General features: G+C 42.5%; 1 protein-coding gene across 4 annotated transcripts in view; it reads left to right on the forward strand.

Annotated features, from left to right (window-relative positions):
• Window positions 1-110: 110 nt before the first annotated feature.
• The window catches only part of ush2a (Usher syndrome 2A (autosomal recessive, mild)), a 120,360-nt gene continuing 103,793 nt past the window's right edge, over window positions 111-16,677 (forward strand). For 3 of the 4 annotated variants that reach the window (XM_088371582.1, XM_088371580.1, XM_088371581.1), the window contains exons 1-12: window positions 111-631; window positions 1,161-1,776; window positions 2,560-2,774; window positions 2,891-3,112; window positions 4,247-4,415; window positions 10,070-10,205; window positions 11,948-12,011; window positions 12,459-12,560; window positions 12,626-12,815; window positions 12,936-13,144; window positions 13,837-14,058; window positions 15,171-15,264. In XM_088371582.1, the coding sequence (XP_088227708.1) occupies window positions 1,306-1,776; window positions 2,560-2,774; window positions 2,891-3,112; window positions 4,247-4,415; window positions 10,070-10,205; window positions 11,948-12,011; window positions 12,459-12,560; window positions 12,626-12,815; window positions 12,936-13,144; window positions 13,837-14,058; window positions 15,171-15,264 (2,094 nt within the window). In that variant the 5' untranslated portion in view covers window positions 111-631; window positions 1,161-1,305. The remainder of the gene's footprint in view (window positions 632-1,160; window positions 1,777-2,559; window positions 2,775-2,890; window positions 3,113-4,246; window positions 4,416-10,069; window positions 10,206-11,947; window positions 12,012-12,458; window positions 12,561-12,625; window positions 12,816-12,935; window positions 13,145-13,836; window positions 14,059-15,170; window positions 15,265-16,677) is intronic. The other variant, XM_088371583.1, reaches the window with a different exon arrangement.

Here is a 16,677-nt window from a genome sequence, read left to right on the forward strand (position 1 = left end):
TCAGTGACGTAATGCGTGACCATGCTTCCAGTGACCAGTAATAATCTCCGTTGCCTAGTAACGGTGCCGGCGTCCCCTCCACCGTAAGAGCCACTTAAGTGACAGCCTCTTCCCACACAGGTGGGGGCGTACCGTCAGAACATTATTGAATATGCTTAAGGTACGGCTGTCATTAGTGAGCGTTATTTTCTTTTTACCGCGACAGTAACTAATACCAGAGTTTAGTGTAATGTGTGAGGCGATCGTTACTTTGAAATGAGCGCGGCTTGTTGCGCCTGAGACCAGATGGCGGCTGGCTGCTGCTAATCTACTTAGGTGCAGCGTCCGCGCGTGTTGTTTGTTTTGACTGAGATTGCACCGAAAAAGACGAGAAGAGCACGGGGACGAGTTGGCAAACCCGGATAACTTTTTTTTTTTTTTTTTTTTGTATTGCGGAGTTTTTTTTACCCCCCTTCATAATACCAGAAGTTGAGCCAAAGCAACTATTACGAGTCAAATTAAGGACTACTCCGCCCCGTTCCCTCCCGTCTGGCAAGTGACGGCGGTTTGGCTGCACGTACAGGTAGTTGCGTCGATTTAACAAATTGGATTTTTACATACAGCGTTGTGCAGCGGGAGCAAGCAGCAACAGGTGAGCCGCAAACTGCTTTTGCTTATTTGTAACAAATTTGTGACGGCATATAGCAAGAGTGAGCCACCGTTATTAGATACACTGTGTCCATCCTCTCCAAGGCACATTATTGTGAGCGGGGTGCAAGTAATTCAACACTTGAGCCCGACTGCTCCGCTGGCCTCCTTTTGTGTGTATGTGTGTCAAAATGTGAAATTGAAGCTGATAAGCATTGCAATGAAGAGAGATTTTGACATAAGCCTCAATTTCCAGCAAACCAATGCGGGGGGAAAAAAAGCCGTCGGGTTGTATGAGAACCTGGAGGCCAGATGCCAGGAGGAAACAGGGCATGTTTAATTCAATGGGGAATGAAGAAAAGGGGGGAAAGTGATGTAGCAGTATCAGCTGAGCCGTGCCTCCATCAAGCTGTACATGATAGTGTTGGCTTTGGCCAGGGAATAGCCTGCATGGCATTTCACTTGCCTCAGATTTGTCTCATTTTGGATTTTGCTCTGACCACATTTCTCTGCCGTTCTCCCTCCCTCCACAGGTTGTGAAATCCTAGCTATCATGCGAAGGCTTTGGTTGTGCTCGGTGTGTGCGGCGGACAGAGGCAGTGTAACCGACACCTAAGCTTTGCACCTTCACCCTTGGGGGCAGCGGCCTGCAAAAAATGTCTCCCTAACTCGGCCACCATGACACCATGCCAGTCATCACTTATTCAAGCGCTGTTGGGAGGCTTCCAAGGTATCTCCAGCTTCTGGAACATCCCACTGGCCTCAGGAATGCTCCAAAAACTCACATATACTGTTATAAAATCTTGGATTCAACCATCTTTTAGGGTCACAGGGGGTCGCAAACATGACAGACCGCCAAAGAGTGGAAAGAGAAGAACATGGCGAGATCAATTATGGATTGACTGCGACTGGCAAGTTGGAAAAGTTGAGGGAGAAGCTGCTAGGATTTCATTCATTGATGTACAAAGAGAAGATAAGCTCCAACAGGACCAAAACAAGAGCAGAAGCTACAAATATCCTGTAAAAAATTGTCCAGAAGAACGTGTTAAGAGAGACTGTAAAATAATGTTGGTGATGAGGTGGCAAGCTATCTTCTTCTGTATATGTGTCCTCTTCATTGGCCTGTTTCCAAAACCTGCTTCATCACAGGTAAGAAAAATGTTCAGCTTTGCTGGTGACTATTTGGAGTCTTTTTGCTCTGGGTTGTTTCTGGCTCGAATTGAGTCAGAGGTGGTGTTGACTTGGATTGGCTCAATCACTTTTTCTGCAGAGTATTTACATGCATCTTATTCTTCTTGTATAGGGTCTCAATTTTAAATCAATTTTAAATAAAATGATTAAAAAATGTCCAAAATTATAAAATTTATAAAATAGGTATAGAATATGAAATTTTAAATAAAATAAAAAATAAATGTAGCATCACTAGTTAGCAATAAATTAAATATAGTAAATGTGGCACTGTTTAATGGTAGTTCAACACTGAGCCATTTCATTGACACATTTCACATTTAATGGCAAAATATTTAAGATGACCTTAATTCTACCTTTACAGTCTGGATTTTACAAGCTCATCATCTTAAATAGTTAAAGCAAAATTCCAGTCCTTCCAAAATGCTACCGTTCTAAATTTCTTTTTTCTTATAGCAGTATTTGGTACAACTGCTTTAGATGTTCTCGTTTTTATATTGCTAACTAATCTCACACATTTTCAGTGTACGCGAGCAATCGCTCGGTGTGCTTTTAAGACAGGCCATCCACCGGATGAGTTCCACATACATTAGTTAACGCACAGGCCGTTAAATTGCGTGGCTCTCAACGAGATTGTCATTACTGTATCCATGTGTGTCGGCTTACTGCTGATAAGAATAAGTACACGAGGTCCAGGCGAAATAGGAACGGTCACACTTGTTCAACCTTCTGTCGTTATATCAGGGACATTTCCCGCCAATGGAGAACATTGGTGCCTTCAAACCCGTGTCCACCTCGCCGCCTCGTTTTAGCTGTGGGGTTCCGGATCGGAGCGTCTACTGCCGGACGGCTTCCTCACAAGCCGAGCTTCTGACGTGCCATCGGGCCTCCTGCATCCAGGAGTGTCCCAATAGAGACTCCATGCCACCTTATGCCCCACTACTATTGCCTGCTTACAGGTAATCAGATGTTTAAATGATTATCCATGGCTAAGACCAGATCTTCGAGGCATTCTGGTCAGTGAGTATCTTCATGGGACAATATTGACCAATTTCATTATTTTCCTTCGAACCAGGGGTGCTTGCATCACAGAAGATGCTAAAGACATTCATCCTATCCTCCGTCAGAGATCACAGTTGAACCGCTTGACCACATCGATGTCAAGCGGGGATTCCCGTAGTGTTGTGTTTCCTCAAGGCCAGCAGGAATGTCTGCTGTCTCCCCCCTCTCAGAAGATGGGAGCATCGGGATCCCTCACTCTGGCGTTGTGGATTAAACCAAGCTCTCTCGGAGAGATGTGAGTCTGCTTTTTACTATTTTTATGGGTGAATAGGTTAAAAATCCAAGTTAGCCTCAGTTGAGGTTGATTGGTTTTGCTCTTGATCTTTTGTCATCACTTAGATTTTTTTAGTGGAAATGAGATGCAGAGGCCAAAAAGTGAAGCGTTTGATTGACATTTCTGACAGAACGGTCAGAAACCATTACATAGGTTGCATGTGTTTTTTCAAAAGTGAACTTACAATATATTCCGCTCAATGGCTTTTATCTTTTCAGCGTAACTGTCAATACGTCTGCCATATCTCATTCATGATTCGCGCTGAGTTTTTGTTTGTGCAACTTGTCTCCCTGGACATTCAGATGACAGGCAAGTCTTGTTGTCCTGCTGAACATGACACCTGTACCCGGCTTTCTCTCCCTCTGTGGCTTTCTGATGTTGTCGTCAGCCGACTGTCTTTTGTAGTCGGCGCAGCCATGGCCGCCATCAAAGTCTCCAGATGAAAAGAGGTCTCAATCCTCACCTCCGTCCATCTCCTATTTTGTCTCTCGGTCATTCGCACACATCTGAATGGATGCAACCAGCCACCTGTTTTTACTTAGCAGAGTTATTACAATGCCTAAAAGAGGAGATGATCATGAAATATAGCATGAGAAGTTTTCCATAACTTCAAAGTTTCAAAATGTCCTTTAGCAGTGTCAGACTGAATAAACAAGATGACATGTTTATAATTCAAGTTGAAAATCAGCAAAAAAAATGACAAAGTATTTTTGACTATATTTCCTGTGCTTCTTTTCACACTCGTACGTGTCACCCAGAAGCTCTTGTCTCATTCATCCATCAGTGATTTATATGGAAGGCGTCCCTGGGTTTATAAAAGCCGGGATTTCCCATAAAATGTCACTGATGGTGGTTAATATGACACGTGGAAGGTGTTCGCCTGTGCGAGTCCGCAACCCGTGTAGCACCAGAACCCCAGTAGTCGTGTAAAATATTAATATTACATGTATAAATGTCAAAATGAGAGACTGCGTCCAGTGGTGCTCAACTCAACATGAATGTTTTTGGTTCAAGTCTTGGTGCTGAGAAACCTCTTCACCCCGTGTCATTTCTTATTGATGTTTGCATTTTTTTTCTTTTGTTTTCCTTTCTCAGGATGCTGCTGGAGAAAAGCTCAAGGGACCAGTCAGTCTTTTCAGTGACAGTGTCGGAAAGGGTCGTCAGTATAAAGTACACTCATTCCACAAGTTCAGAACCTCTGATTGTCAGCTTTAAAACCGAGGGACGGCTCGTGATGGATACGTGGACACACATTGTTTTACAGGTAACAAAACACACAAATGCATTCAGAAACTAGTTCTATGTGAATTATTTTTTTAGTTTTTTGAAAATGAATGGATGGACCAGCACTTTTTTCTTCTTCCTGAAGTCAGCAAACAACTGTTTTCTCAAATACAGACATAGCATAACTTGATTAAAACATATTGATGAGATTTCTTCAAATACGAGTCAAGTGGAGTCAAGTGGAGCAAGGACCACAAATATCATAGGGATTGTTTTCAAAGAACAAAAGCAGTCTTTCTTTGGCCATAAAACTTCTCAAATGGCGCCTGTGAAGGGGCGGACATTTTGAGGGTGTAAGAGACTCTCAGGATGTTTGTGCTTGGTGGAAGAGTATCGTTTTACGCGTTGCTCTGCTGAACAATCTCCCTTTCAGCATCTCGGAAAAAGAACAAGGCGGCAGTGGGAGAAAACATGTTTCGATACCTGTTGTTGTTGCTTTTCATGCTTTTAGCTTTAAAATGTGATTGGATCAATTTTTGTTCAGTATAAGTGTCTCTAATCAGACACTCAATTCAACACTGATGTTGAACACTGTTTAGCTAGTTCAGTTTAGTTAGTTGTTGTTTAGCTAGTTTTTAGGCAGATGCCTTGCACATTACAGTACTGCAAGTTTAATGTGTGCAGGTTCCTGTGTCTCCACAATACCCGTGCAAATATATGTGCTTGAGATAACGCAACCCTTGTAGCCAATTTGCTACCAGGGTGTTATGTCTTAGAGGTGTTCGCGTGTATTCCTGTGAATCAGTCTCCCTTTTGTTTAATGGCGTGCTGATGTGATCGGCTTTGACCATTCAGAGTCGTAACATAATCATCCTTGACATTCAAACACCATTCGCATACTGCCACTCTCATGCCTGCGCACACCCACACACACACACACACACACATACACTAACACACGCTCGCGCAGCAACTTGCAGTTTAGTGCTAATTTGTTGCTGTGTGTCAGCCGCAATACAGATATTTCCCCATGAAGGAGATTTAGAAACATTCCCGCACACGTACACACACCAGTCATCTGTCGGTTTGAAAAGATCAAAACAGCAAAAAAGACAGTCTAAAGGAACACGGGTTTCCGAGTGCCGGGAGCAATGTACACACATGCACGCACACAATCACATGTGTGCACACACAGGGCCAAGAGCAAGGTGCTGTAGGGAGGCTGCCGCTCCCAAGGTAGTTGTCTCATCTGATTATGATAACAATGTACGGAGTAGCGGAGGAAAAGGTAGCCGGGAGGGGACTGGAGCGAGAGAGAGAAAGGGTGGGGGGGGATTGGGGGTTTAGGAAGTAGTGATAGTTCACTTCAAAGACTCTAATCTGTGGCTCATTTGAACATCGTAGCAGGATTTTGCCAAGGTAGCAGCACATGTTCATACGTTTAGGTTATTAAAGTCCTCACTGTCTCATAGATGATGCCTTGGAGTTTCCTCTCGTGCAGTGATTGGTTACCAGAGCCAACATTAGAAAACGGTTTTGGGACACTGGCTGGAAACTCGTTTTTCCCATTGGTAGAATGCGATTGGAGCAAAAGTGAGAGCCGTTCTAGTTTTTTTTTTTTTTCACATTTTGTTCAACTTCAAGGTGTTTCTAAACCAACATTCTGCTTGAATTTACAATGTTATGAACTTAGACGTGTTCAACTTTAGAGGTTCCACTCTCTTTCCCCAAACCAAATGGACAAGACCGTGTCTGCATGCATGCGTTTCTAGTTCACTATTCTTTTATTAGTTAATTAAGCAGTAGTTTGTGTTGACGAAGGTAAAGGTCCGTGTAGTAGGCATGACTGAGCCAGTTGTAATCTGTGCCACTACAAAGAACCCTCCACGTATCCATCCTTCCTTTCTCGTTTTTTAATTATTATTTCTTTCAGAGCGCCCCCCTCATTGCTTCCTGCATTGAAAGAAAAAAAAGTCTTCTAGACTAATGGTCTTTATTAAAAGGTTGGCATGTCACCTTATATATGCCCTCGATCTCTTTTTCCCCCCTCTCTGCTTCTTTCCTTTTCTCTTTCCCAGCCTCATCTATCTCTTCAAAGACCCCCTCCCGCCGCCAACCACCCCTTCATTGTCTCTTCGCCTCCACCTTCCGCGTCCTTCCCCCTCTGCCTCTCATTTTCTTTACACTCACACCCTGTTCCTCTCTCTCTCCCCCTCTCCATCTCCCTGGGGACAATTTTCTTTTCTTAAATAAACTGTCATAGCTAGTGTTAAAATATGGGCCTTACACGGGGCGAGCGCGACGAGGCAAAGGCACGGGGCCCTGGGCTGGTATAAAACATGGATAATATGCTGTGAGAGGTAATTGTATCTTTTAGCACTGAGATGAGTAGAACAAATGTATCTCCCCCTCTCTTTTTCTCTTTTTATTCCTTTTGCTCCTCACCTCCGCTTCCTATCTCTTGCCTTGCACACCGCGCACGACGTAATACGATAGAGTGAATATTGGCTGTACATCAGAGCTGCTAACAGTTCATTGTGGTAATGGGTGGGGGGCGGTATGAAAGAGAAGCTCAGGAAAACAAGAGAAAGTGCAAAACGAGAGAGAGAGGGAGAGAGGGAGAGAGGGAGAGAGGGAGAGAGGGAGAGGTGAAGGAAGAGTGAAGACGATGCAATTGTTCTACTAATCACATTGGACTTTTAATTGTGTCTCAAGCTCAAATGTTGTTAAGTTTATTATGATTAGTTCCGATGTAATGGCATTAAGGAGAGATCATTCAGTGTTGTTATAAAATTACACTGAGGCCCTGAGGGTCTCTGTTTGTCTGGTCCTGTTTGAGGACACATACAAGGATAGGTGATGGAGGAGAACCAGTTCCCAACTTAGGTGCAGTGCTATTGAAATGTCTAGCTGATTTTATATTTAGGGCCCCATTCTCACGCTCAGTACAAATCTGGAACAAAGTGCATTCTTGCTGTGCATATTTTTTTTGGGACCGGTGCGAGTAGAAAAGGTTGTCTGCGTCATTGTGGGAGTGAATACAGCCGACTTACTTTCTAGCCAATGACAGCGGCTCTACTCATTCACTAAATTCAGCGACAGGCCTGCACAGTCTTTGACAAAGCGGAAGCAAAAATCGACTCTCTGTAGTCCACGCAGAAGCTCAAAGCCTCACCAATCAACAGGTTTCTTTCTTTTCTTGTTCAGTTTTGCTTTTGTCAACATTGAAATCTGTCTTTTATTAGACCATTCCTTCCAGCATCCCTGATTCACTCCTCCCTACACCCCCTCCTTTATCTCACTCGCTTGCTCCTTATTGACAGCTTCCCTGGCTGTGTTAGTATTTGTCTTATCAGTGAGTGGCTTGTCACTCATTCAGTCACTAGTAAAGCCTCAGGTAGGGGTGAAGAGAAAGTGAAGACAGTCTGGGCCAGGATGTTGGGAAGAGGATTGTTGATGTTTGAGATGAGGAGAAACAACATGCTGGTGTTTATACAAAACAAAAGTGCCACGTTTAATCAAAACAAGGCCAGTAGAGATTTTTTGGGAAAAAATCGAATCCTCCTTTTCACGTTTGGCGGTTTTCTTGATAGATGAAATGCATTTACTTTGTGTGCAGTGTCTCCATAGCCTGGCAGGTCTGTTTTGTATGTCGAGTTCCTCTCTGCCGCTTCTATCTGTAGCTCACCGCTATCAAGTGAGCTTAGTGGGGAAACACTGTGGTCCACACTATGTACTTAGCCACAGCTTGGCACAAGTGTGAAAATGGAGAAGAGCTTGATTCAAAATGCTCCTCTACAGATCACTAAAAGCTTTCCACTCATGGTATGACTTACCTCGCTTTCACGGAGGCTTAGGTGCTTGCCAGTGTTTTTTTTTTTTATAAACGCAAAGGATGTTTTAAAGGATCTTAGAACATGTGCATTCCAGGTGTTGTCTTATTCCTCTTGAAATATTTATATAAGTGACAGATATTGGCAGAAAATAGGGTTAGGGTCTTAAATTCAGGCCACCTGTGAAAAATTGATTGGACATGATTTGGGAAGGCACTCACCTCAATTTACAAATCAGGCGGAGCGTACAGAAACATTTCAAGGTGCGTACATGTGATGTCTCAGTTACTTCATTTTTAATAAATCATCTCCAGTGTCAACCCCACAAGGAGCCTCACCTGTCGGACCTCTACCAGAATGTTCAATCACGCCACTGTTGGCCCTCTAGCTGGTGCCAACAATACCTACTCCTTGCCAACATGGCATCTTAGACGAAACCAAGCAACTCAATATTTGTTTTGTTTAAAAGAGAAGTTATTGTTTTTAAACACGAGACAGATTAGGTACCTTCATAGCAGTGTTTTAATCTCACTATAGATGAAATGGCATCAGTCCAAATGAAACCAGTTATCGCCACTTTAAAAGTCGAGTAAAAAAACACTTCCGACATCGTCAAAGAGTTCTAAAATTCTCCAGATGGAGCGGTAAAGGAAAGAACTGCAGCAAAAGCAGATTAATCGAAGAAAGGAAATAAAAACTAAGTGTTTATGAGAGCTAACAAAGAGGACTTGGCTGTGTTTCAGAAGGGCACGTGGCAACGAAGGAGGATGAAGCGCTTCAGCATTCATTTACATCAGCTCTGACAACTGCCTCACATCTCCCCAAGAGCCACACGGCTCGGGCTTAAAGATTCTTAAAGTGGGCCCTTCTTCTGGTTCCCTCTCTCTGACTTTGCCTCTGCTTCCTCCTCCCTTTCCTCCTCTTACTCCCATTCTCTCCTGAGCTCTCGTGCGCTTGCCAGTCTTCAATCAGCCATCATGAAAGTGTCTGTCTGCGCGTCTTAACCATCCTCTGAGAGGCAGACACTTGTCTGGGACTGCCTTCATCCCCTAAAGGCGTTTTTTTTTCTTTCTTTGACTTATTTCCCTCCTCACACCTTTTCAACTTTCCTCGAGATGACAACAAATGAGAGCGACAGGGCAGGAAAGGAGAGAGTGAGAAAAGTGGACAGAAAGATATCACTTTTGTAAATATCCCTTTTAATTGTTTTAATAAAGGTGCTGAGGGAAAGAGAAGGGAAACAAAAAGTAGTGAAATGACGCAATGGAAAAAGCAAGGAAGACCAGTGCAAATGAAAGATGGAGGATGAGGGAGGGAGGGAAGGGGGTCTTAAGAATCACGATTATCAGTATCCACAGAGTGTTTCCCAAAAAAGCGGATTTGGAGATTGTGCAAAGGGAAAGAGTGCACACATTAAAGTTTTTCTTATGGAGGTGTCTTTTTTTTTTACCCGCTCCCTCCCGCGGGTTTGATGTGAAAGGGAGCCGCCGCTGCTTTGACAATGTTGTCGGCTGTGCCGTTTTCCATATTCATGCTGCAGATCGAAAGAGGACAGAGGCAAGAGCGCAGAGATTTTTGGTCAAACAGAAAGCTCATTTGCGCTGAGGCAGTTTAGCCCCAGGCTTTCCCGCTACTGGGGAAATGAGTTGGAAGATTAGTCGTATGCATAATTCACACTCGCACACTGGGTCACACAAAGATATGCAAAACAAAAATGTTTGTATACTTAGATTGTTGCACAGGTTGAATGCATGGACAGGTTGCTCTTTTATGACGAAAGGAGATTGCAATTCGGAGCAGTGCCATAAAAAATTCTGAAGATGCCGGACAACTTCTATGTGTCATTCTGACTGACTTTCAGGTGCACGACAGACATGCCAGTTTGTTCCTGAATGGGCTGGAGGAGGACGGGACACCTTTTGAGACCCAATCATTGCCCTTCAGATTGCATGACAGCAATGAGGACAGCACCATGAGGGTGGGACTCGGCTCCAAAGGTAAACATGGCACAAATATTGACAGGTGATATTTGGAGAACCGGTAATATTTACAACTTAATCATGTGCCTAATGTTGAAAATGTGTGTGTTTGTTAATATGTCAATGATACCACCCATTCTCTTTTGTGATTGATTGGTAGTGCCCGTGAGCCATCTCTAAGTCAATAGGAGAGAGATTGAGAGAAAAATGATATCCGTTCATCTCCGGAGTGATAAACGAGTGTTTTTCTTCTCGTTTATCAGGCATTGATCTTTGGTTCACTGCAGGTAGCATCTGATAAGTTGAAGATCACATCAGAGGTTGTGATCAATACAAGTGATTGGCTCGGCGGTGTGTGTGTATGTGTAGCTGATCGTCGAACCCCGGGGGCTGTGTCTGGAATTTTGACCAGAGAATTGATTGTGCGAATGCTGATCAGAAGTATTGATTAGCAACTATGTCTGTTGTTGGTGGGAGGAATCTGTGTCTGAGGAGTAACAAGAAACAAAGGATCAGGTGTAATTTTTTTGCCTTAAAAAAAAACAACACACGTATAGTCGCCGGTATCTGCTGTCAACAATTCCGATGAAATACATAAAAAGCCACTTAGCGATGCAGCGGATGACTGAAACGTGCAGTTTGGAAGCCAGAGACCTCCACACAGAAGAGAGAATTAAGGCTTATACCTTGCATCATCCCACTAACAATAGGCAGAGTGCTTTACAGAGGAAGCCATAATCCCATTTCCACACGCTAAAGAAATTCTCAGCCAAAGTCTCAGGCTGCACAACCACACACTGTTCGAACGCACTTAGATCCCATAACACTCTCGTACTGTCTTTCGGTTTTTGATACACTCAACCACCTTGGACAGTGTAGTCGAGCCAAGCGCGCCAAAGCCTCCCTCAAATGCAAATGCGCACGCACCCAAGCGTGCTCACGCTTGGACTTTGTTGGAATACTCACAAACGCGCACATTCGGACAAAGCTAGATATGGCAGGGCTTCTATCGACGCTTAGAGACGACATCCTTTTTCTAACAGTTGTTGTCAACTTTGTTGGACACGAAAACACTTGGGCTGTCTTTGGATCGACATCATTGCCCGTTTGTGTTTTAGTCTTTCATGTTCAAGCCAGCATTGTCACATTTAGAAGCTTGTGTGTTGAGATGTGTTCACTTCTGGGTTTGATGGCACCTCTTTGTAGAGTCCAGTCGTTTCCTCGCACACCGTTTTTATTCTTTGACTTTCAACTGTCACTCTTCTCTTACTGTATATTAATTTTTGCTTTAATTTACTGTTTTCACTGACTTTCTGGTTGTCCTATTGCTACATGTGAAATATTTTGTGACAGCTGCTGCTGCTGTAAAATGCGCCATATAAATAAAGTTCGGTTATATTGTATCCTATTATATAGACAGAAGTTCAGAATCCACACATCACATCTTCAGGTATAGAGTAAGAGCTGTGTGATAAACACCGTGTTTCTCAGTAATTAATGACTTTCTGGCATCTTGCCAGGCTAATGCAAATGCTTTAAAAGCCTTGCTGCTCTTTAGTGGCACCAAATGCAGACTGTGACTGATCTTTGTCAGCCTTGGATCATGAAGCAAGCTTATATGAGCAGGTATATGGGCAGCCTCACTTAGCTGTTATCAAGAAACCGATAAGATAATCTACTAAATACTGTGAAATCCTCTCACTCTCCGACTTTAGTACAAACCCATTAACACCTTACCGGTGTTCTTTTCATCTCTCCAGGGTCCAATCAGTTCATGGGGCGGATGCAGGACTTTAGATTTTATCCTGCCACTTTGACCAACAGGTAAGGTGGATAGACACACGTGTCCTTATGGATGCTTTTGTGAATGAATCGACGGAGGCTGTCTGATGCTGGGAAACGAAAGATGTTGATTAGTTTTGAATGATAAATAGTTGAAGGAAGAAAGAAATGTCTAATCCTTCCGTCTTAAAATCCATACTGCTTCTGGAGGATTTCCCTTAGAAATTCAATTCAAGACAATTAGTTTCTTTTGACACTAATGTAGATTGTAAGGACTTAAATGAGACAAATTATGATTATTTTGTGCTTGTGTTCTGTCAAATAAAACAATTACCAAGTGCTTAAAGATTTTCTTTTAAGAATAAAGATTTGGCGTCATTGTGCTAAACATTGTCTGTTTGGGTAAAACTAAGTGTCATTTAAACATTTTAATCATGCAGTTATTCTACTTTATCAAACACTTCTTTGTAATGCTTTTTCATTCAACAGGGAAATAGTAGAGATTTATTCCGGTGTCCTGCCACAGCTCCATTCTCAGTCTGAATGTCGCTGCCCTGCCACTCATCCCAGAGTGCATCCCTTAGTAGAAAGGTACACTCAATGTTTTTTCATCATTTATTTTATTTTATTTATTTATTTATTTTATTTGTGAACAGACATTGTATCCCCAATGGCGTTGAAGACATGACCAATGACAGAGTTTTAAGACTGAACCTGAATGCACACCCACTGGCTTACATCAACGATCAAGACATGGGCACCGTGTGGCGCTCCAAGCTCATGACTATGCAGGAATTGGACGAAGGTTTCACTATAACTGTGGATCTGGCAAATGGACAGTACCAGGTAACTCAATGTCAATGGTAATTTCATGTACTGACTTTCTTCACCTCTTGTTGAGATTTTTTCAATACAATTTTGGCAGTCCATTTTCTTTTAACTTTTATTCCCTACTCTCCATTTCAGGTATTCTATGTCTTAATTCAGTTTGCTGGCCCGTTGCCTGAGTCGCTCTTGATCCAAAGGCAAAGACTCACTGATCAGCAGAACGGCACCAACGGAGAGCAGCCCTGGTTGGACTGGCAGTATGTGGCCAAAGACTGCAGTGTATTTGACATGCAGAACAATGGACCGCTGCTGACACCGGACTCAGTCAACTGTCTACAACTGCCCAGGTAGACCCGACACATACTTTTGAATACAAAAGTTGTATTTTAAACATATTCTACACAAAGATAATTTTATTTGACAAGTCATTGCAAGCTGTAGTAATATCGCTAAGATTTGATTTCAGGTCAGAAAGCTGTCATAAAATAAGTACTACTTAAATCTTAAATGTGAATTTTAAAATCTGATTTATGAATATCAAGACTAAAGGCACACTTTATTATAACTCACCTCACCTTCCTTCAGCCTTTGGCAGATTCCTTTTTCCAGGCCCTCCTTTGATAGCAGACCCACCAAACTTGGAACACGGTCTAACATATTCGTGAGCGCATACACTGTGTCTCACCGGCTACATTTTGGCGCTTCTGCTGGTATCAAGGCCCGAGTTGGCTGGGGTCCCCTACCTTTGTGAGATCAGAGATTATGTAGTCACTGCTCATTTTTTGCTTGACTGACAGATTATATCACACACAACTGTGCCTGGCACACTTGCATGCACCAGTTAATTTGGCAGGAGAGCAGTTGAACCTCAAATTGGCAACATAATAAAACACGTTCTGACCTTAGCGGCTGATAATCATATCAATAAGGGAAAGCTTTGTTTGATCTGGAAGATTTGCGTCTCTTATCTTGTTATATTTATTTAATCCCACAAGAGGCAGTTTATGTTTTTCTTTTTTTCTTTCTCAATATATTCCAGTGAGGAGCACTACTCTGGCGGTAACATCACAATCAGCCTGCTGAGCCCAGAACCAAACTCGAGACCAGGCTATAATGATTTCTACAACACTCCGAGTCTTCAGGAGATGGTGCATGCCACTCAGGTGCGGCTACGTCTGGGAGGACAGTACCACACCAGAGCAGCCGGGGTGGACCACCGACACAGACACTATGCTGTCAATGAAATCACAATCAGTGGCAGGTAGGTTACAAATAAAATCTAATTATTCACAGGGGATACTGACAGAGCCTCACTGCTTATATATAGAAAAGAGCTGTGAAATGTCAAAGCAGTGCATTAATGAAAATTTCTGGAAAAATTATCATATAATACATTTTTTTTTTACTATTGATTATAATTTGTCTTAACTCAAAAGTTAGCTCACTGTTTTTTTGTAGCATTCTACTGTTCTAAATAATTTGCCTCGTTCTATCTGATATCTTTTTCTTACCAGATAGAAAGAAGCTACTGTTTTGTTTTGTTTTTTAATTCATTTGGAGTTTTATATTTTGCTGGCTTTGTAGTTATGATTAAAGCCTTTTTCCTTCATTTCATAGCATGCATGTTAAAGTTTGGACTCATAACACAAAATGATTGGGTGATGCTATTTTAAACATGTGTTGACAGGGCTAACATTCTGGAAGCAATTATTATCAGTTGTTCTGAAGCATAAACGAGTCTGTAACTGTCATTTGAGTTAGTTTAGCAAATTTCGTGTAATGAAAATCAACCCTAAATGCTGCACAACATTTCGGGGGCAATCACTCGGCTACATCAAAACAATACAACTTGTTAATTATGTAGGGAAAAGCCCTGGGTGCTGACATGCATCACATTCCATTAATCGAGCCACGTACTTAAGAACTGAAAAATGGCACAGAGGGAGCAAGAGGTGCAAGGATCCACAGAAGAAGGAATGAAAGAAAGAAAATCATCGGAATGTCTGAATGAATAATTAAAAAGGCTGTCTCGCTGTATGTACGTGCGAGAGTGAGAGAGTGAGAGAGCGAGAGTGAGAGAGAGAGAGAGAGAGAGAGAGAGAGAGAGAGAGAGAGAGAGAGAGAGAGAGAGAGTGAGATGGTTGTCTGCTGGATGTTTTGTTGCTCTGATCATTTTCAGCATGACATTTATAAATGTTGAATGGGATCTTCCTAATGGCCCTTCTATCATTCCATGAATGTACCGGTCAAAGCATAAAGCAGGCAAAGCTTCCCATCTATTTGCTTTCTTACATCTGTAAGAATCATTATTGATTGTGCAGTGTTGTCGAGTTCCTATCTTATACTATGCCTATCTTATTTTTTTGTTCCAAGATGTGAGTGTCATGGCCACGCAGATCACTGCGATACCAGCGTATCACCCTACCGCTGCCTGTGCCTGCCTGAAAGCCACACTGAGGGAAACAATGTGAGTAGAAAATACTTTATATGTAAAAGTTGGACAAAATTTGGACAAAATGCAACTAGAGGTAAAAACGTAAAAATGTAAATAGCTCCAGAAGTCCAGTTGATACTCCAGGGTGATTACAATGAAAAGGAAAACATGTAGTTTGCATTTTGAAATATATTTTTTATGACACCAGTCCTGGAGCTTTTCTGACTCACGCCCAAGTTGGTCAGCAGTGAAAAGTTCTGTACGCCTGCAACGCCTCACCTGAGAAATGCCTGCCTGAATTTATCAATTAAAACACGTGTGACTTGGTTTTCATCATTTCTTATGTTGATAAGTAAACATCAAAACTTCCCAATTGATTCCTTCCAACTGCCTTATTTGACTGTAGACAAAATTGTAATTTGTCACATAAGGCACGCAATTAATAAGACATTGTCAATTAGAGTTTGTCATCTTGACTAATGGGCATGAAAAAAATCTCTTCTGCTGTATCTCTTTTTACGCTTGTTATCTCTTTTAGCACGACACCCTCCGTCTCCATCCTTTTGTCGACTGTTCCGTCTCATGCCATCTCTCCCGGGTCTCACTTGAAATAATGTCTTAAATGGACTAGAACAATGACATTCCCTCAGCACGCATCTCTAATCAGATGTCTTTCTCTCTGTTTGTCTTTTGCTCCATTTCACTGCTCTTTTTCTTGAGCGCTGCCCAATTCACATTGCCTGCGGTGCAAGGCATTTGATTCATTTGAATCCATCTTGCCTCTGTCCCAGGTGTGGTGAAAGATTCCAATGAATTTGCTTGAGTCGTGATCAAGGAATATCTTTCATGTCATTAACAACGTTCATATTTTGGAGACATTTTTTTTCCTACTCTACTGAATTTAGTTTTTTTTTTTACTGAGTTTCTAAAATTCTGTAACTTGGACATACTTTGTTGTGCATATGCCATGTACATTTCTGTCACTGGAGATTTTGGCAAAAGACTTTAGCGCAAATTGTGCGTGTGTGTGCGCGCGCGTGTGTGTGTGTGTGTGTGTCTCCCTGTACACGTTTCTCCCAAAGCCTCTGCGCGTCATCCCTCACAGTGAATATTCAAGACCTTTCTTCTACCTCTGTAATAAAAGGCTGTGGGGAATATTAGCGTTTAATATTGCATGCGTTCTGTTGACTTGAATCGGCCCCGCACCATGACGGATGTTCAACTAATCTGCAGAATTTCCACAGTGACATTAAAGTGACAGAAATGCTCAGACATGTGTCAAGATGATCAACGGGGGCCTCGGAAGACACACACTTATAACTCGCGGAAGCTCAAACACACTCAAACATGCACCCCCCCTCCTCACCCTTCGCTTTCTCACCGTGCCTTTTGATGCTTTCTTATGCGCACTCCGAGTCACACTTAATCTGTCATTCTTTCCCCTCC

This window comes from Syngnathus floridae, chromosome 3, assembly GCF_059516105.1.
Source record: "Syngnathus floridae isolate MCC-2025c chromosome 3, RoL_Sflo_1.0, whole genome shotgun sequence".
Lineage (NCBI taxonomy): Eukaryota > Metazoa > Chordata > Actinopteri > Syngnathiformes > Syngnathidae > Syngnathus > Syngnathus floridae.